At 33.3% G+C, this 20,689-nt stretch overlaps 2 protein-coding genes across 2 annotated transcripts; both read right to left on the bottom strand.

Moving 5' to 3' along the window:
* Window positions 1-319: 319 nt before the first annotated feature.
* LOC106777395 (VQ motif-containing protein 8, chloroplastic) lies at window positions 320-1,394 on the bottom strand. Its single transcript, XM_014664978.2, has one exon. It carries the CDS (start codon window positions 1,353-1,355, stop codon window positions 864-866), a length of 492 nt encoding a protein of 163 aa, XP_014520464.1. The 5' UTR covers window positions 1,356-1,394; the 3' UTR covers window positions 320-863.
* Window positions 1,395-15,086: 13,692 nt separating this feature from the next.
* LOC106777045 (protein DOWNY MILDEW RESISTANCE 6) lies at window positions 15,087-17,404 on the bottom strand. Its single transcript, XM_014664550.2, has 4 exons — window positions 16,723-17,404; window positions 16,322-16,572; window positions 15,708-16,026; window positions 15,087-15,470 (listed from the first exon to the last, which is right to left on the bottom strand). The coding sequence occupies exons 1-4, from the start codon at window positions 16,924-16,926 to the stop codon at window positions 15,219-15,221; spliced, it is 1,026 nt and encodes a 341-aa protein (XP_014520036.1). The 5' UTR covers window positions 16,927-17,404; the 3' UTR covers window positions 15,087-15,218.
* Between the last annotated feature and the right edge of the window lie 3,285 nt (window positions 17,405-20,689).

Genomic DNA, 20,689 nt, shown 5'->3' with positions numbered 1-20,689 from the left:
TATATATATATATATATATATATATATATATATATATATATATATATATATTTATAATCAAATTTGTGTTAATGTTGAACGACTATCTCAACACTAAAGTTATGACTATATCATATTACTTCAGCTTGATATTAAAGTAAAGTCGTGACAGTGGAGATCGATTTCTCATATTGTAAATACACGCACTACATTGATAAAATTTCTCCAATAAACTTTATCCAAATTTTTTAATTGAAATAAAGTGCAATATCATTTAAAAAATTTAACTTAATTTAGCATTTCAGAATTAACTTGTAAAAAGGAAGATCAGAGGCCTAGATTGTTTAATTTTTCTTAGACGCCCATTGAAATTATATATTAAACCATGATAAATAGGAAAGACGAATTTATAGTATTCACGCCAGTGCATGAGCATGCCCTTTGTTTTAAAAATCAATAATGCAAAGAAACATAATAATTACAAAATACTAACTGGCAGCTTTTATTAATAAAATACTAAAAACAAGTGGCTGCATAATATAATAGGGAATCCAAGGACCTCCAACAATGTCTCACAATATAGATATAGCAAGCCAGAAAATTCAAGCTGTGCTTGCCACTTTTACAAAAGAAAAGTTAGATTTTTGAGTTGAAGATGTTATGAATCTTTATATAAGTTAAATCTATATGTGTTTGAATCTGTCTCTATAATGAATTTATATGTCATCAATTTCACACAAAATTTATAGCTGTGTTTTATTTTTAAATTAACATACGAAATTTTGAAGAAGAAAAAAACCTACATCTTCATATTCATCTAAGAAATCTGAATTTGGAAAAAGAAGATTCATCTCATGTACATGTAAAAAAACTAACATATTCCACTAATATTCAGGCAATTCTTTCATGAATTCCATTCCAGAAGGTGATAACAAAGCACTCAAAAACCCAAATGGCGAACCTGTATATGTAAACACAGAATTTGGAGTGAAAATAGGGAAATCCGAAAAATCCATATTAGAAGGAGAAAAAGGGTGTTCCTTAACAGAAACATCTTCCTCATGTTGTTGTTCATGTTGTCGGTTGTTGGAGGCATCACTGGTAAGAGAGGCAGAATTGTGAGAGGAGGAAGCATCGTGGAAGAGATGTTGACTGGAGTTGGACATGCCAGTTAGGCTTTGAACGAGAGCCATGAAATCTCGAGGCTTGGTGTGAATTATCTTGGGGGATTCGGTGTAGGTGATGATGGGGTTATTGGTGATGGCTTTGGTGAATGATGAAGAAGGCTTGCGAATCAAATGGGAATATTTGTTGATGGACAAGGAAGAAGGACGTTGACCCTTAAGGGCTTCAAACTTTGTGGTTGCAGTTTTCATCTTGAGTTCACCAACAATGTCAAAACACTGAAACTGTTTTGGGGAGATTGAAAAGGGAGAGAGATAGAGAATGTATATATAGACAAATGTTTTAGCCTACGTTTCTGACCATTGACTTCACTTTTTTATTCGTCAAATATAGGCATCGTGGACTCCCATGTAAGGTAACAAAAACATCACACACTTCAACTACTATCCCGCGTTTCTGCCTTTCTGGTCAAAATTTTAAGTGAGATTTCAATATTAATAAGGTAAAATAGTTCTTAACAATAGTCTTCTGTCTTTCAAAGTTATTGTTGCTAGTTTTAAATATGCTTTTTTTTTTTATCATTAACTTGTTTAGTGTGAGAATAGATTTTAAATTATTAGGCACATTTAAACATATTAACAAAATGATTTGAAGTTTAATTCAATTTCAGAAAACTGACTTATTAATGAGTGATATAATAGTAATTAGTTAGTGGTGAAACAATATTTTCACATATATATATATATATATATATATATATATATATATATATATATAATCACATTTTTAAATAAATATAATTTGGTGTTATATTTTAAATTTAGAAAATTTGCAATTTTATCAATGACGTATTTATTGTGTAAAAACTTTTAAAATTTTACAACTGATCAATAAAGTCTATTATAGGAACTATTTCTCATTACATCGGATGACTTATTTGACATCAACTACCTCTCCTTACGATTCATTCTGGTAAACTATCAGGATCAAAGATAAGAGATAAAGAAATAATTGTATACTGAACATAACAGGTTGGCATGGACACCTACAACTTCTAATACTGCTTAAGCTAACCAAGGACAGTTGTTTGTTTATGATTGATTGGATTACTGATTAAATCAGACTATAAAACAATATGCTTAATTGAAGATAAAGTGTTGACTGAGAATTATAAATTAATAAATGAAAGGTATATGATAATTATGTTGTATGATTGTGCTTTTAGGTTGATTGGAAATTTAGAAAAGTTTGAATGAAAAAATGAAGTTTGTAAAATTAGTTTTGACTTGTGTATTTGAAAATGTTTCATAATAAAAAAATATATAAAAAAATTTAATACAAAAAGTTCTTTTTATGTCGATTAAAAATAACTTTTTATAATGTTTGTGTAATTAAGAGCTTTAAAAGGTGTAACTTTCTACCTTCTCCCTTCTACATTCCATCCCACATTTCAAAAAAGCTTCTAAAATAAATTTCGTATACATGCCATGCCACGTTTCAAAGGCAACTACAAATATCGGTTTGCTTATTAAAAGACAATTTAGAACAGTGTAGAAAAGAGTTCATTTAAAGATAAGAGAAGAACTAATATAAATAATTTTGTATAATATGATTATTTAATTAGTCTCAATTATCATATGATCTTATATGAGTTGGTGGATAAATAGATTAGTTGGACTAAAAATATATTTAATATTAAGAATGATTATATTAACCTTAACCTAGATTGTCATTATTTGACTGCAAATAGGTGAATATTAGTCAGAAGCCCATCCTAGAATCTATAAATACAAATTTAGTATTTATATAGTTGGTTACATTAACTGTGCATTTATTGTTAGCACTATCAAACAAACATTGACTTTAGCATCAAAGTGCTTTCTGTAGGTAACATCCTAATTTGACCGAGTGGTAGCAAGAGTGTATTGGAGATAAAACCTTGACTTGGACTTGAAGATTTTAGACTCTTTGAAGAAACAAACTTAACTTCGACCCCATAAACGAAACATTTTAGCGCCCACTATGTGGCACGAGAACGAATGACGATACCCAATTGTGACCACAAGAAACATGGGCGATCAACAAGATCCTATGGAGTTGATTAGAGAAATGCAAAGACAAATGCAAGAGATGCAGAAAAGGCATGAGGCTCAGATAACAACATTGAGGGCCAAACACGCTTCCGGTCGGTAGAAGAAGTCGGCCTAACACTTTGTGCCAATAATTCCCACTCCCTTGAGGGAAAACGTTCAGACTGAGGGACTAAGTAGGACTGATCATGAGATGAGCACCGCTACCACTAGAGCAACCTACTCAGTTCAATCGGTGCAGGCAGAGGGCCTATTGCCCTTCATTGTGAATATCATGGAGGCACCAATGCCTGAGAAGTCGACATCCCCCGTCTTTGAGAAGTATGACAGATCGACTGACCCTTACCAGCATATTCACTCGTTTGTTAACATTATGGCCTTCTACTCGTCGAGTGATCTTATATGGTGCCAAGTGTTCTCCCTATCCCTGAAGGGAGATGCGTTGGCATGGTTCAACACCTTACCCCCGCATAGAGATAACCGAAAACAGACGACATTTTATTGAGAAGAAACTACCTGAGTTTTATAAAAACTTAGGCATAAAGCATATCACCAGCTTCGCGGAGCATCCATAGATGAACGGTCAAGTCGAAGCAGTGAACATGACCATTGTGGCCGAGTTGAAGTGTTGCTTGGGAAACACAAAGGGTGCATGGGTGGATGAGTTACTAGATGTCTTATGGGGATACCGTTGCTCACCGCGATGGTACGACCGACGAAACCCCATTCAACCTCACATACGGTACAAACACCATGCTCCTTATTGAAGTAGAAGAACCCTCCACTAGGAGACAATTAGAAGACTAGGGGCTTGACACACTGTCAGAGATGCGTGAAGAGGCAACCGTGTGAGCAGAAGCCCAAAAGAGAATGGTTGCTAGAAGATACAACAATAAGGTTAGACCACGAAGCTTCTTGAAGGGGAACCTGGTATGAAGGAAGACTTGCGAAGTGAGAAGGAACCACACACATGGGAAGCTCGTTGTGAACTGGGAAGGCCCATTCAGAGTTGTTGAAGACTTGAAGAATGGAGCATATTGGCTCGAACATCCGAGCGAGAAATCGATCCTTAACACTTGGAATGCATCTCACCTCAAATTTTACTTAAGTTAAAAACTCCATGTATAACATTATGATAATTAATAAAATGAGGATTTTCTGAACAATTTTCTGAGCAACCTACTCACCCCACGACCTTGGTGGCATCGGAAATCGCAAGCTTATGGAACGTTCTAAGTAAACTCCTAATGCCAACTGATCGACAAGGAACGTTTTTAGTGAACTCTCATCGCCTCAAAAGTTGCAACCCTAGTAAACATTCTAAGTGAACTCCTAGTGTCAATTGATCGGTGAGGAACGTTCTTAATGAACTTTCATCGCATCGAAAGGCCCAGGAAATGCTCTAAGTAAACTCTTAGCGCCAATCGATTGGCGAGAAACGTTCTCAGTGAACTCTCGTCGAATTGAAAATCACAGGCCTAAGGAAAGTTCTAAGTGAACGTTCTAATGTGAATATTCATCTTTTTGCTTACCAAGCCTATACACATCGTCTAATGCTCTTCCATTGGCAGGAAATGGTGATGAGAAGGAACAATCATATGAAAATTGGTTTAATATTCAACATAATGAATGATCAGGGCTTACACAATCTATAGCTCTTCAATCAAGGAGAACAACTTCATCAAAGACAAGAGAAGAGAGAAAGAGCCAGTATTTGTTGTTAATCATCTAAAGTGTTTCACGCTTACATCATCTAAAGTTTTTCCACTCAAGAATAATCAACCTCCCTGAAGAGAAGAGATAAAGAGAAAGCACAAGCATGAAGATTGAAGATCAATGTTGTTGTTAATCAAGCTTACATTGTTTGATGCTCTTCAAGAAAGGAAGCAACCTCTAAGTTGCAAGACTGTACCTCATTATATTTATCCTCTCTAGGAGAGTTAAATTGAGTTTGTAACTTTGCAAGTGTCAGATCGTAATTATAAACATATCCTCTCTTTGAGAGTTAAACATTTATACCTTGTTATACCCTGTAGTGGATTTGTTGTGTGTTTAAGAGAAAAATAAAACACTTTCAACAAGGAGTGGGTTCTACTCAACTAGACAATGTATCAGGTAGGTACCATAATTGTCTAGGGATACCAGGAGTGACTAGAATATTTAAATGTCGGGAGTGGCCAGAATACTCAGGTGCTAATAGTGGCTAGAATGCTCAGGTGGTAAGAATGACTAGAATACTCAAGTACTAGATACCCCTCCCCTTTCTAGTGTTTTCCTACTTTAGGCCTAAGGGTTTTAGACCTTGACTAAGCTGTTGGTGGAGGGTTTTGAGTTGTTTCTAAATGACTATCATCTGCTTCTTCAAATGAAGCATGTCAACTAAGAGCATTATTCATAATCTCTTGCATATACATAAATTGATTCATCTCGAAAGTATGTACAAAAATGCTTGAACTACTGTGGCAATTTTCACGTGCAATCAAAGCAACAGATGAAATTTCTTCACCACAAAATGTCCAAACATTGCAATTTGGCATGAATCCTTTTTGGTATAACTGAACTTTAACCACCCCATCTTTCAAAATTATAGTACATTCGCATTTGATGTATGACGATCTAACCCCTCCATAAAGAGCATAATGCTTATATTATCAAGTCATCCGAACAAACTCTTTAACTCCAAAGACAAAAGTATCCTTCAAACCTCTCATATTATTGTAGTAACGATCATACATCCAACCACAATGTATGGCACTACAAAAAAATGTCCTTTAATGGAGTTTTTTTTTTTTTTTTTCGATTTGTGGGGTTTTTTACCCTCCGCAAAGTAAATTGGGAGGGTTTCTCAAACTGCTGCAGTTTGATTCGCCACAACCTATTTGTGGGGGTTTTCTACGACTCATGGTATCATAATCAATTTGCGGAGTTTTTTTTTTTTTTTTTTTTTGCGGAAGGTAAAAACCTCTTCTAGTCCTGACTATTATTTTGTGGGAATTATAACCTCCTTTATTTTCAACTATTTAATTACAAAAAATATCTGTATTTTTGCATTATTTTTCGGGATTAATATATATCATTCAATTTGATCATTATACTGCAAAAGTTATAACCTTCCTCATTTGTATTATTCAATTTGAGCTTTATTACTTTATTTTGCTAGTATTATTTAATTTATGTGATCATTTGAAGTATTTATATTTTTTGGTCAAAAATATTTATTTGTAAAAATATTAAATATATTAATGTAACAAAAGACATTACAAATTTATATAATTCCATTGTCAAAATCATCATAGTAACATAAAATCAATTTAAAATAAAACTCATCTTTACAACTTAATCAATAAATACTCAAAATTCATAATAATCTAAATATAGTTTTATCCTAAAAAAATATCATAAACTTCCTAATTGTTACTTCCATCATATGATCGTCTTGTACTTAAAGGAGACTTGAGTTTGTTTGAATCACCGGTTTGCTAAAATAATAAAACAAAAATTAATAAAATAAATAATGATAATTATAATCATACAATTTTGCAATACTAGAAAGTAACAAAAGCGAGAAACCAAAAAAAAGAATTTGTTAAGAGAACCAATGGATTTATAGTGACAAAGTATAAAAATTAAACTAAAAATTTAGAATGAAAGAAACTTACTTGTGAGTGGGTGGGAGAATAAGAATGAACGGGTTGATCTATAATCTTCTCAACAAGCGTTGCAACTCAAGAAAGGAATATGGCTATTTAATATAAAAATTACATCAATTTTAAGAAAATTAATGCACAGGAAAAACTGACAATGGAGGAAAAATGCTTAAAAAAGGTAACTAAAAATGTCATCTAGATATGTAAAACCAAAAACAGTTATTAATGTGCAGCAAAAGTATAAATACCAAAAACACTTATATGCCTTCAAGAATATCATTTGATCAAATTTGGCACGCTATTTGTCATTTAAACATATAATAATAATCATTGTAAAGTTTACCAATATAATAATCATTATATAGTTTACTAATAATAAATAGATCTGATTTAATTATTTATTTATTCTATACACTATAAAATATTTTTTAAGAAGGCATATATTTTTTAAACTTTCTAAATCTCTTTGCAAACCATGGTCCTGTCCTTTAAGAATAATCATGCAACAAAATGGATGACAAATAATACAGTACAAACATAAGAGACATTGAAGTAATGAATAAAATATTATATTCGAAAAAGAATACAGTACTGTAAGCAAAGAATACAATATTATATTCGAAAAAGAATATATCCAAATAAAATGAACGCATAAACACTAAATAAAAAAAAAAAAAACTTTCCTCACAAAGGCAAGAATACCATTTCATATATCATTAATGGAATATTTCATGATAGTGTATTAGCTACATCCATGCATAGTCTAACATTCATTCATTAATAAGCTTCACTTCATTCAGCAAACACGAATGGAGTTTGAACGTACTCTAACTAGTCGAGTAAGGGGCTTTGCAGCTTGGTCCACCACGCTCAAAACAACTGAAAAATGGATGAATCTATATTGAAAAAAAGGCACTTAAAAATTAACTTAATCAAACAATCAATGACTATCCTTTCCTTGTATACAATATTCTACTTCCTATAGCACCAGGTTTCAATATAAGGTTCCTGTTAAGAAAATTTACTTTCGAGAAAAGATATAGTAGACATTGTCACAAAAATTTACTTTCTATCACCAAAGTTTTCTTCCTATGGTCAATGCATCGAAAGCTTAAATGGATTCTTTACCTTTGTTATTAACGATTTATTTATCATAGGGGAATGATTTTAGTTTTCCAATTCACTAAAACTAAGCACTACAAATACTTATTGTCAAGGAGAAACATACAAGACAACATTTGTGGATGTTAGGTAGTCTTTATATATTCTCAATCTATCAACCCTCAAAATTCCATTCAGGTAGCCAACTCAAACACTACAAGAAACTCAAGCACATTTGAATTCAGTTTCACAAGTTAAAAGATAAGCACTTTGTCAGGGCAGTCACCACTCCATTTCCAACAATAAAGATGAAAGCCAAAATAGATCAAAAATATGAATAAATCAGAATACACAAAAATAGCATCGCAAAAAATAATAGTCCACATTCAAAACAAGACTAACAACCTAAAACTGACAAGAGATAATCAGGATTTGAATAAGTTAGGATTTTATTACCTTTCAAAATTGGGGAACGAGGTAACTCAACAACGACTATAACTGAGGACGCAACGGCCACCACCACAATAAAGGACTCAACGACCACCACAACTCAGAATTAATCGACGACCGCAACGACAACAATGACCGTAACAACAAAAACAACCGCAACAGCGACACAGGTAAACCCTGACAGAGACCACAAAATGATGATGAGCAGCATTGTGGGAGTTGGGTTCGTTCCAAGGATAAGCTAGGTTGTGGGAGTTGCATTCGTTGAGAAGAAATAAGGACAAGCTGCATTCTAGGAGAAATCAAAAGGTTGCATGAAAACTTTTAGGGAAAAGATGAGAGGTGTTGTGGAGGGAAAGGGAAAATTTGAGGGAAAAAAATGAAAGTTTTGCAGGTTTGGAAAAGGAGGGAAATGTGAAGGGTTGGAGGGAGGAAAGATTTAGAAAAATTTGAGTGTAAAAGGAAACCTAGAGTAATAAAAATTGTATTTTAATTTAGAAAGATCAAAAACCTCTTCAAAAAATAATTAAAACCCCTACTATTGTTAGCATTCATATAATTCCTTTTAACTATCTTAAATAATGTTAATTTGTGGAGGGTTTTCATAACTCCCACAAAATAACCCCCGCAGAATAACATTCTTTTTTGTAGTGTGGGAACTTCGACCAACAATAGTACAAAAATAGTGTACAACGTCGAATATTTTGGGTCTTTCACGTCGAATTTGAGGTCGGCGTCATATCGGGAGACGTTAAATTGACGTCGAATTTAAAAAATTTAATGTTAAATTAACGTCGAATTTTGTCAATTTACGACGTTAAATTAACATCGAATTTTGTCAATATACAATGTTAATCAATCTTTTTTTGTTTTGTTAATTAATTGTGATCCTTATTTACAATTCCACGAGACCTGAAAAGTAGAAAAACAACAAATCTCAGTTTTTGGTATTTTACAAAGCATGAACTATGAACGTGCAGTTTAATATCAACAACAAACAACAATAGCCAACAAAAAACAAGTTCAATCAAACAAAAACAACAAACAAGATCAAACAAACAACAATAACAAACAAGTGCAACAAAAAAACAACAAATAAGTTCTTCCAAAGGAAAATGAAAACTAACCTTCAAAAGGTGGGTTTGTCGGAATAAAGTGTTGTCACCAGTGAGAGAGAAAATAGAATGCGTCTATGAAGAACAAGAACACGAAAATAATCGCTCAAAACAAACGAAAATCATACACAAAATAGTTAATTAACATGCATTTGTATCAAATGAAAAAAATATTACATGTGATGATTGTCAAACTTTGTTCGAGAAAAGTTTGAGAAGAGAAGAGGGTCTCGCGCGCTAAGATAATGTGAATGAATTTTTAATCTCCCGCTCAAATTTTTTATTGAATTCACTAACCTTTTGACGTGTAACGTTGGGGAATTCGACGTTTTACAACCTTTTACATCGAATTACAATTATAACGACGTTTAATAATTGCATTTATGATAACGACTTAAAACACCGTTATTTGTTATGTGATTTCGATACAAAAAGCAGCCTTTTTCACTTAGAAACTTGCTTGGACTCATGTTTTTGCATTAAGTTGTGTGAATAAGAGAGTTGAGGTTGATTTCAATGATTTTATGACTAATTCCTCTTGTTTTGGCAGAGATTGAAGTAATAATGAAAGCAGAGATGAAGAGCCAAGGAGATGGAGCTCAAAAGGGCTTGAAAAAGCACCAAAAGGAGGGATAGCACGAGGTCCGGGCGCCCTGAATGGAAGCTTGAGCAAGGAAAATCGACGTCCACCGCCCGGGCGCCCTCTCTGGCCGCGTGGGTGGCAGGGTCTTGAAACCTGAGCACTCTATCTGCAGGCCCAAGCCTCACATGAGGTCTTTTCACGGCCCGGGCGCCCTAAGTGGGGCGCCATGAGCATCGAGTTTCGTGGATCAGATCCAATTTCTGCTCTGTTTTGACTCTACTGGACCGGACCTTGTTTTTGCTTGTCTCCAACTCTTTTTAAGGGACCCTAAGGCTCTAGGTTTTGTATCTTTAGCAAAAAGAGCACAACAATACACTCTTTTCCTTTTAAAGTTTTTATTTTATTTTATTTTGTTTTTATTGTGCTCTGCTTTGATTCAACTATGTTGTTGTGATGAGTTTTGCTTTATGAGATTCTGGTGTGTTGATTGATGTTGAGATGATGCATGATGTGATATTGGTGATGGCTCACAATGTGTGAAACATGTGGTTGAGATAGAATTTGATTGAGATATTGAACAGGGTGTTTTTCTGAATTTTGGGACTTGAGAGTTTACCTGTGTGAGAATTAAGCTTCAGAGTTTTCTTGTTAATTATTGCTATTACTTTGGAAGCATGAATGATTTTGCCCAAATTTTTTGTCATTAAACTACTTGCTTGCAGATTTCATATGATCAAGGCCATCTTTTGATATCCTTTATTCTTTTAGCCTTCACATGATTTTTGCCCACTAAAAAAGAGAACAATTTGTTCTAACCTTTGAGCCTTGAACCTTATGCATGTTTTGAAAACCTTTTTGAAAATCTTTACCTTAAGTTAAGTTGAGAACATTTGAGGAGGTACTGATAAAGGTTCAAGTTTGGGGTTACTAAGTAGTAGAGTGAAAGACACCAACACCTCACTGCACATTTTTAAGTGCTTGAGTGATATACTTTTGAGTGCTTGAGTGAAACACTTTCCTTGGTGAGGAGTAGTTCTTTGAATTTTTGCATTAAGTTGTGTGAATAAGAGAGTTGAGGTTGATTTCAATGATTTTATGACTAATTCCTCTTGTTTTGGAAAATATTGAACTAATACTAGAAGCAGAGATGAAGAGGCAAGAAGATGGAGCTCAAAAGGGCCTAAAAAAGCACCAGAAGGAGGGACATCACGAAGCCCGGGTGCCCTGAATGGAAGCTTGAGTGAGGAAAATCGACGTCCACCGCTCGGGTGCCCTCTCTGGCCTCCTGGGTGGCGGGGTCTCGAAGCCTGGGCGCCTTATCCGGAGTCCCAATCCTTACATGAGGTCTTTTCACGGCCCGAGCGCCTTAAGTGGGGTGCTTGAGCGTCGAGTTTCATGGTATAGGCCCAGTTTCTGCTCTGTTTCAATTCTATTGGACCGGGCCCTGTTTTTGCTCGTCTCCAATTCTTTTTAAGGGACCCTGGGGCTCTAGGTTTTGTATCTCTGGCAGAAAGAGCACAACAATACATTCTTTACCTAATTCTTAGGGATTTCTGTCTCATTTTCCTCCATTGTTCATATAGTTTCTCCATGCCTATGGAGAACTAATTTCTATTTGAATTGATTCTTAATTTCATATGTTTTTCATTAATTTTTAAAGTAATTCATTTGTTTCAATGCTTGCTTTGTTTAACTCATTCATTAGCATGATTTATGAATTGCATGAGTGTCGGGAGGTTCCTTACAATTCAGGTTCTTGTTGAATTACTCCCAAGAGTAATATTGCTCAAGGATGAGGATATGAGTCTTGATCATCTTTAAGCTCTTGATCTTCACATATTATTACTAGGAATGTTAGGAATTGCATGAACTGGTAATTTGGGACAAGCTTATTCGCCGAGGGATCGACTTAGGTGATTTAGTTAGTGACGCTGACGTATAATTTTTGGTTATACGAAAGCAGATGCTCCAGATGCATAATAGAGACACGAGAGTGAGAAAAAAAACTTGTGTTATTTAAAGTTTTTGTACTATAAAGGTTAGAGACAATGTAATCAGGTTTATTTTATTTTACTAATTTCGGTATTATATAAGTGGATTTCTACAATGGTATTATGATTTTAAAAATTTTAAATTTTACTCGTAATCAGGACATCCAAAAAATCAGGATGTTACATACTAGGGTTGCTAAGAGTGGTGTCTAATACTTAGTTCTAGTCGGCGCAACATATGTAACTAGGATTGACTAATGTAACTAGGAGTGATGCTAATATTCAATTAGAGTGGTGTCTAATACTTAGTTCTAGTCAGCGCAACATATGTTACGAAGTTAAGCATTGATAATCGCTCATTAGACGTTATTTTTCTCAAGAGTTCTCTTTCTTAAATGTTGTAGAACTTTTGCTAAACCCTTGAAAAACACTCCATCTATAACAACTTGTGTAGACTGTCTAACCGTCACCAAGTTTGTTAAATGTCTATCTACAAATTTTTTTCCTGTAATTTTACTATATAGGACAATTATGGGTTTGTGGGCTCTCACATTTATATAAGCCTAGGTGGGCCTTGACCAATTTATCACAGGAATAACTTGTTTGATTCAAAATGTAATAAGTTAAATAATAATACACGAGTATTATTATTTAACTTATTTTTTATACCTGTTTAAGCACAATAGGTATAAAAAGTCTTACTTTTTTTATACCAGTTATAATGATAACATGTATAAAAGTGAGATTCTTTTATACCTATTATAGACACAATCAGTGTGGAAAATAAAAAACATTCTATACCCCTATTTCTATACCTACTCAAAAACAGGTATAAAAAACATTTTTTAACCAATATTAAAAACCTTTTTTGCACTAGTGATATCAGATCATGTTAAGACAGGGTAGAAATAGATCAATTTGATAGTTTTGATATTTAATTTAAAAGTAAGTCATTAATAGAAAATAAATGTACCTTGAAAAACAGTTTATGGTAGTTGTAACTAAGGAATTGTCTTGAACAGGAGAGGTAGAAATTCAGACGGGGGAATTATAGCTACGAATCTCATTCTTCTTGCATGATTTCGGAATCTTCCCTTCAGCACTCAACAATGGTGCTAAGATGAAGCTCGAGAGAACCAGGAATTGGAATGTGGTAGCAGTCATGGTAAAAAATTCACCTATATTTAGCCACCAAGAAATTCGATTTGATGTCCACACAAGTATCACAACCTACAAAGTTCATATATATATATATATATATATATATATATATATATATATATATATATATATATATATATATATATATATTAGTTATGTTTATAAATATATATCATGCACAATGTGCATTTAAAAAAAAGAAGTCAAACTATGCTATCTAAGAAAAAATTTCTCTTTTTGGGAGGTTTATCTATGCCTCAAAGAAATCACTAATACAATCACTCTTTTAATTCAAAGGCATCAACGATCAGTAATGTAGAATTAGTCTTTAATGTCACCTCTTAAACGTCAGACCACAAAATATCTAACGTAAATTATTGACTAATGACATTTTCATAAATAAGTGGTTATGTAGATGTCGGTTAGGAGGGTCCCCGACATCTATAAAATTATGCATTTCGGGCCCCCCTCCCCTAACCGTCGTATACGGAGCTGACATGTAGGTGAAAAGTCATTTTTTGGGCCTTATAGACGGTTGTTTCTGCCACTCCGACGTCTATATACAATTATAGATGTCGGTCGCCCTTGTACCCGACATCTATACTTTAAATGGCCTGACGTGGTAGGTGAAAAGTTATTTTGGACTAGATTCAACGTCTATATACATTACGAATATTAATTTTTAATTTGAATGGACGTCATATTAGTGAGGTCACCGATGTCTAGTCGAGAATAGACGTCGGGCACTGGGGGCACCGACGTCTTGATTCCTGTTAAATCAGAAATCACGAACCTGCGGTTACACGCACTTCATCATCTTCCTCCTCTCCTTTTCTCTCTGCAGCATTGCATTTTCAGGTGCATTTTATCTCTTTTGAACCGTTTAAATTTACTTTTACTCCGATTAAATTAGTCTTTGATGAATTATCTTCCATTTGAACCGATTAAAATGAGTTTTCGTTGTGTTTTGGTGCAGTTTTACTCGTGTCTTTGGGTAAGTAGAACCTTCACCCTTTGCTAGCTTCCTCATAAGAAAAGTTGTGTCTTTTGGATCTCTTATGGCATTTCAACCCAAAACCGAACCTAGGTCCTTGCCTAACTGTATTCTTTTTCATTGGCGGTTAATGAAACTAGACAAGGACCCAGGTTCGGTTTTGGGTTGAAATGCCATAAGAGATCCAAAAGAGGCAAACTTTTCTTAAGAGGAAACTAGCAAAGGAAGAAGGTGCTACTAGGCTACCCAAAGACACGAGCAAAACTGCATTAGAACATAATGAAAGCTCAGTAGACATTGGTTAATGCCATATCTGACATCTATAGTGCCCTTAGACGTCGGACATGACATTAACCAATGTCTTTATAGAAGTCGGACTCTATAGGTCCGACGTCCCATTAATGTCACCCATAAAGACGTAGGATCAAGATCTAACATTAAAAACCTAAAATAACATACGTTTAAAGTCCTCTCTGCACTAGTGAGTTGTGACATATTAAAGTAGTATGGCACATTATCACGACATTATGTACCTACCTTAGCATTATTATATCGCTTTTGCAATTTGATATAAAGATCTAATTTTATTTCCTGTGAATTTTTTATACATCACAATCAATTAGAAAATAATTTAAGTATATATAATTTGTAAAATAATTATTATAAAAGTTAAAAAATTAGTATATACATTTCCATTATCTATGTATTTTAGCTAAATTCTTTCTTGAATTAGCAATTGAAAGGATAGTACTTAATAGCACTGACTATCACATGATTAAGTATATTCATCAATAATGTTAATATTTTGCTTCTATAAATTTGCACAAAGTGGAAATACACTGCTTGAAAATGGAGAAATTCTTAGTATACCAAACTGAGGAACTTCAAATTTATTTCATGAAGGATTTTTTTTTCAACCAAGCAAAGGGAACAATAAGAAAGTTTCCCTTTATTATTACATCATTGAATATGCCTTTACCACTTAACCCTTTTGTGCTGCAAATGATTTCAGCACTGTGTCTGTATCACCATATTTGGCAATGAAGTGAGATATGAAATCCTTGAACTTGAAAGCCTTAAAAATTGGAGGGTGATGTTCATCGGTGAGAACTTCTGCTGGCTCTACGACACATTCATCTCTAGGAGCAATGAAGAATGCAGCAGAATTACGTGCATCATGTGAATTTGTCACAACTCGGTGCTCACAACTTATTAACTTTCCATTACTTATTACCTATATTCCAATCAACAAAAAAATTTCAACATCAAGTTTACACAAAGAAATTGCTACTTGAAAATAACAAGTGCAAACATGCAAAGTTTATAGTAACTATGGTGTAATTGCGGTGGTTTTATAATTATCACAAACTATCTAAGTCAGTTTTCGAGATTAATGTGACTCTCATACTACTGATGGTTGACATCTCAAATTTTCTTAATGAAAGTGTTTGATGGATTAAGAGAAATATACCTGCAATTGGTTGCCTACGTTTATGGCAAATGCATTGGGAATAGGTTCAACTGCGATCCAGTTTCCATCCTTGAGCAGTTGAAGGCCAGATACATGATCTTGGAGTAAAATGGTTATGATATAAGGATCTGAGTGCTTGGTTATTCCCAGTGCCAAACTTGGTTCAGGGCATGGTGGATAATGATTAACTGAAAGAAGCACAGACCCAGTAAGATCATTCTCAAAATATCCACATTCTAGACCAAGCCCTTCACTTATCAAACTCAAGATCTTAGAAGCCAACTTCTTCACTTCAACTGAAAATGACCCAACACACTCTCTGCCAAAGATGAACAACACTACTATTACTATGGAAGACAAATCATTTAAATATTTACACAACTATATATTTAGCACTTGAACTCCACTTGTTTGAAACAATCCTATATATACTAGTAACTAGTTGATTGAATAAAACTTTTTAATTTGAATGCAGCAAAAGCAATTCTTCAACTCAAATAAAATAAGACAGTTTTTCATTAGAACAAGTCAAAAGAGTTTTTCTTCCTTTTCTTTTTTTCTTTTTTTTTTTAAATGAAAAGGTACAACTTTTACAATTACCCACTTTCATTTACCTGTATCTAGTTGGATTTTCAGGCCAGAGATGTTGCCACTGTTCCAAAGGATGACATGGGTGCCTAAAATTATCTCTCCACAGATGAACCTTTTCAGTTGCATAATGGATACTGCTGGTAAACATCTTGCATGTCTTGGAAAGATCATCTGAACACAGTTTCTGCTTTTCCTCTGCTGGCATCTCATATAACTCTTTGAAAACACTTCTTGCTTCGTTCATTACATTCTCGGAAATTCCATGATTGATAACCTGCTCTAATCATACATAACTTTCTGGTACACATTACCATATAACATGTTGAATACTCTATAAATGTTTAGCTTCTGCATAGGGGAAATCTTAATGTTTACCAAAAATAATATTGTAGTAGTAATAAAAAAAAATGATTATTATCTGAACCTGGAAGAATCCAAACTCCTCAGAAGCCTTGATAATTTTCTGAATTGTGTTGATTCTATCACCATTTTCTGCTTCCCTGAGATCAATCACTGAAATATTGCTGTCAAAGGGGATTTTGAGATCTCCTGGTCTTGATTCTGGTGGGAATATGTAGTCTCCTGGGAGAGATTCATGATTGAATCGGCTTGAAAGAAGTTTATCCATCTAATTTCAGTAGTTTTGGTTCTGTTTCACCCCTGAGACTAAAGCCAAAAATTGATTGGGTTTTTGAGGTTGAAGATGAACAAGAAAAATAAATCCTTTTCATCTTTTTTCAGTTGTGGTCCATTGGCACCGACAAAAGGAACCCTACTGCAGAGCCACTTGACCAACCAACTATTTTGGGTTTCATTCTCTTTCTTAGGAAAATTCAAATTTTTAGTCCTCATAAATTTAATCTGTGTGTGCAACACTTAGAAACTTTGACTTTCTCCATAACAACCATCATCCTTCTTTTTTTATCCTCCCACACCCGACCAATCCCGCCACTTCTTCTCCATCGCCTTCCCAACCTTAATCTCCAAGCTTTTTAGCTTTGACGACCTCGCTTCCGCCAATGCCTGGATCCACCATCGCCACTCCCACAATCTCACCCTTACCTCTTCTCCCTCCTCTCGCCCACCTGCACCCTTGCCTCCGCCATTGCCATCGTTGACCACTTCTCCCTCGTCAAATAGTTTGAATACGAATAATCTGTTAATAGCAACCTAATAAACCATGGTGTTCCAGAATTGTCCGAATGGAAAACATATTTGCACTTTATTATTTATGTAAATAATCTTCTATTTAAAGGCTTCTCAAAAGATATCCTTTAGAATAATCTTTTGCCTTGATTCATGTATCTTCTTAGTCTTATTGTATGAAGCAACTCTTTGGTTAAAGTCAACTTGTTAGAGCATGTTTTATTAATACTTTGATGGAAGTATGTTATACTATTTTTCTGGCACTGACTTTTGATGGAGAGAACATTCCGTGAATATATTTTTTGTTTATAATGTCTATTTCTGATGTGTATCGGATAAAGTAGGTGGATGTGTGTAGTAGGCTATTTGCATAAAGTAAAGTAGATATGTATCTAGCATATATGTGTTTTTTTCTTATCACTTTAGTTGTTTTTGAAGGTTGAGTATGTAATGATATTTAATGCATGTTTAGAACAACAAAGTGTTTTTTACATTTTCTACTATTTAGGTAGCATTTTATCATTTAAGTTTCTCGCTAAGATACCAAGCATTGATTGAAGACTTCATAGTTGGATGAAGTTGATGGTTTAACTCATGGTCCAGTCTATTGTAAACGCTTTAAAATTTTACTTTCTATAACAATTTAACAAGTTGTCTTCTACAAGTTTTTTGAAATATTATTTGAGACTTTCAAAGGGGTTACCAAAAATATTGTCTCAACACTTTTATAACTATCTGAGAGTTTTGACTGATTACCGTTTGGTTCAGTATAGCTTCAACATTTAGCACGACTCTCATAGACGCTTTAACTTTGGGAATCGTTTAATGTTGCATCTAGTTTATGCTTAACCATTTTTCTAAGTTACTAGTTTTTCAGAGTATTTAACTTATCACCTATGTTTAAGTTATTATGATATTATAGTGATAACATATTCATATGCTCATTTTGTTTAATGTGGCTTTGTTAAACTTCAAAACGTGAGAGTGTTTAGACATTTTAGTCTTCTAAACGATTTTATCTTAACAATCTCTCCCTTTTTTATGTTTAACAAATACGCATATAAATGATATGATTTGTCTCAGTTCAGCGTACAAGTGCATTTATGAAACATTTAAGGGTTTTAGCTATTTATAAATCTTGCGAGTTTATTTTTATTAATGTTTTGTCTTATGCATGCATGTTAGTATTCTAAATAGTTGAAACAAATAAAAGCAAAACAATGAAAGCATGATAAACAATTAGAGTACAAAATAGATAAAAGATTGATATTTAAAGACATAAACATATTACATTTGCATGAATGTATACAATGTTATCATGAACTTCTAAGAATCTGGAGACTCTCCTTGATTATGTGCTATCCTATTTTATCCTATCGTCTAGTGTACTCCTCCTATGTACATGTTCCTAGATACTGATAAGTTTATCTCTTTTGTCCACCTTATTTGATAATCATCAAAAAAGAAGAAGAAAGAGAACATTACCGCCTAACACTCTCCTTAGACTGCATCATATTTGTCAGATCATATATGAACATAATGATGATGAGAGTGAATGAGGAGGAGGTAGCAAGAATATTAGAACATGTCACATCCTTATATTGGGCACTTATCATTATAATGCCTCCCTTTTTTTCTTCCCTTAGTTCTTTTTATATAGAAGTTGGACAAAGCTTTGGATTTGACTTTTTTTTGCTATATCTTCAAGGGTTGTTCTTAATCTAAGTTTTCTTAATAAACTCTCCATAAATTATCTTTTAAATATTTCTATTTTCTTTATTTTGAATATTTAAAAACTACCAAATATTTTAAAAAGATTTAACAAATACTATTTTCTATTATTAACTTATGATATCATTAAATAAATTATTTATTTAAAATATCAAATAAATTATTAGGAATTAAATTTTTCTATCCCTTATTTATTCTTTTCTAGAATTCACACATTTTGGTATATAGCTTGAAACAATTTATCTTCACACCTTGAATGTACTAGAATTTAACTACAATTGCTTTAACAAACATTAAAATATCCAAAAACAATTTATATCTAAAAATCACTTTTTAAAACATTTTTATTTCACAAACTCAATAAGTCAAATTATCAAAAATTCAATTTAAATCAATATTTTAAACACAAAAACTCAATTAAAAATTTAAAATTAAAATTTAATGAAGATTCATCAAAGTGTCCATGATTCTTGGAGTGAATGTGTGTTTCTCGATTGTATCTACTATGGCCGTGAAAGCATTATGGTGTTTGCTCACCTTAAAGCTTCTCTCCTGAACAACAGAGTCTGGTTCATTGTGAGATAAAGTTATTCATGTCCTAAACCTGTTGTTCTTCTAGTCTTATGCTTAAGTAAGAAAGAGTTCAAGTAATTAAATGCAATAATTAATGATAACAAACTATTTTACTTATATTTCTATTTATAGAAATTGTAATTGGTTTTTATTGCTTATTATCAACCTAATTATAACCAAATAACACATTAATTACAATTACCAGGTTGATTACCCTCTCAGTTCCTATTATCCAATCAGGCTCATATTATATCAATGATAACTAAGGTTGTCAAACTCGAGAGTTTACGTAAATTCGTGAGAGCTTCGTAAACTCGGATCGTAAACTCGAATAATAAACCTGTAAGAGTTTATTTCATATAAAAATATTTTAAAATATTTATAAATAATATAATAATTTAATATTTACAATATTATAAATAATGTTTTTATTTTTATAATATTATTATAATTATTAGTTTATCATAATATATATTTAAATATTTTTTTTAATATTATTATTCTTTTATCATTATTTTAATTGATAAACACTGAAAATAAACACGGAATAAAACCCTAGATCTAATAAACACTGAAAATAGAAACGTGTGGAGTGAATTTCATTTTTTTAATAAAACCCTAGATCTAATTTCTTTAAAAAAAACACAGTCAGGGGTTGTTTTGTAAAGTTAAAATAAAAACAATAGAAGCAAAAAAAGGAGAGATGAGAAGCAGTTGCGGCAAGCACGACAGCAAGGGCGAACTAGGCAAATGGTGTGCGAAGACGAGATCGACGACAGATCGATGGTGACGGCGAGAAATGCGGCGACGACACGAACGACGACAAGGAAGGTGTGACGGAGGGCGAGATCGATGATGCGACAAAGGGCGAACCTGATGAACAACAACGCAACAAAGACAAGATCGATGAGATTGACGGCAAGTGCGCGAGAAAGGAGATG

Source organism: Vigna radiata, chromosome 11 (assembly GCF_000741045.1).
Source record: "Vigna radiata var. radiata cultivar VC1973A chromosome 11, Vradiata_ver6, whole genome shotgun sequence".
Lineage (NCBI taxonomy): Eukaryota > Viridiplantae > Streptophyta > Magnoliopsida > Fabales > Fabaceae > Vigna > Vigna radiata.
This window is presented reverse-complemented; position numbering and strand designations above follow the sequence as displayed.

Excerpts from the sequence above, each read along its gene's own strand:
- LOC106777395 (XM_014664978.2), bottom strand. The coding sequence starts at position 1,355 with ATGAAAACTGCAACCACAAAGTTTGAAGCCCTTAAGGGTCAACGTCCT.
- LOC106777045 (XM_014664550.2), bottom strand. The coding sequence starts at position 16,926 with ATGGATAAACTTCTTTCAAGCCGATTCAATCATGAATCTCTCCCAGGA. Across the intron at positions 16,573-16,722 it reads AGGAGTTTGGATTCTTCCAG|GTTATCAATCATGGAATTTC; the intron begins GTTCAGATAATA and ends TGATTAGAGCAG. Across the intron at positions 16,027-16,321 it reads GAAAATCCAACTAGATACAG|AGAGTGTGTTGGGTCATTTT; the intron begins GTAAATGAAAGT and ends CATCTTTGGCAG.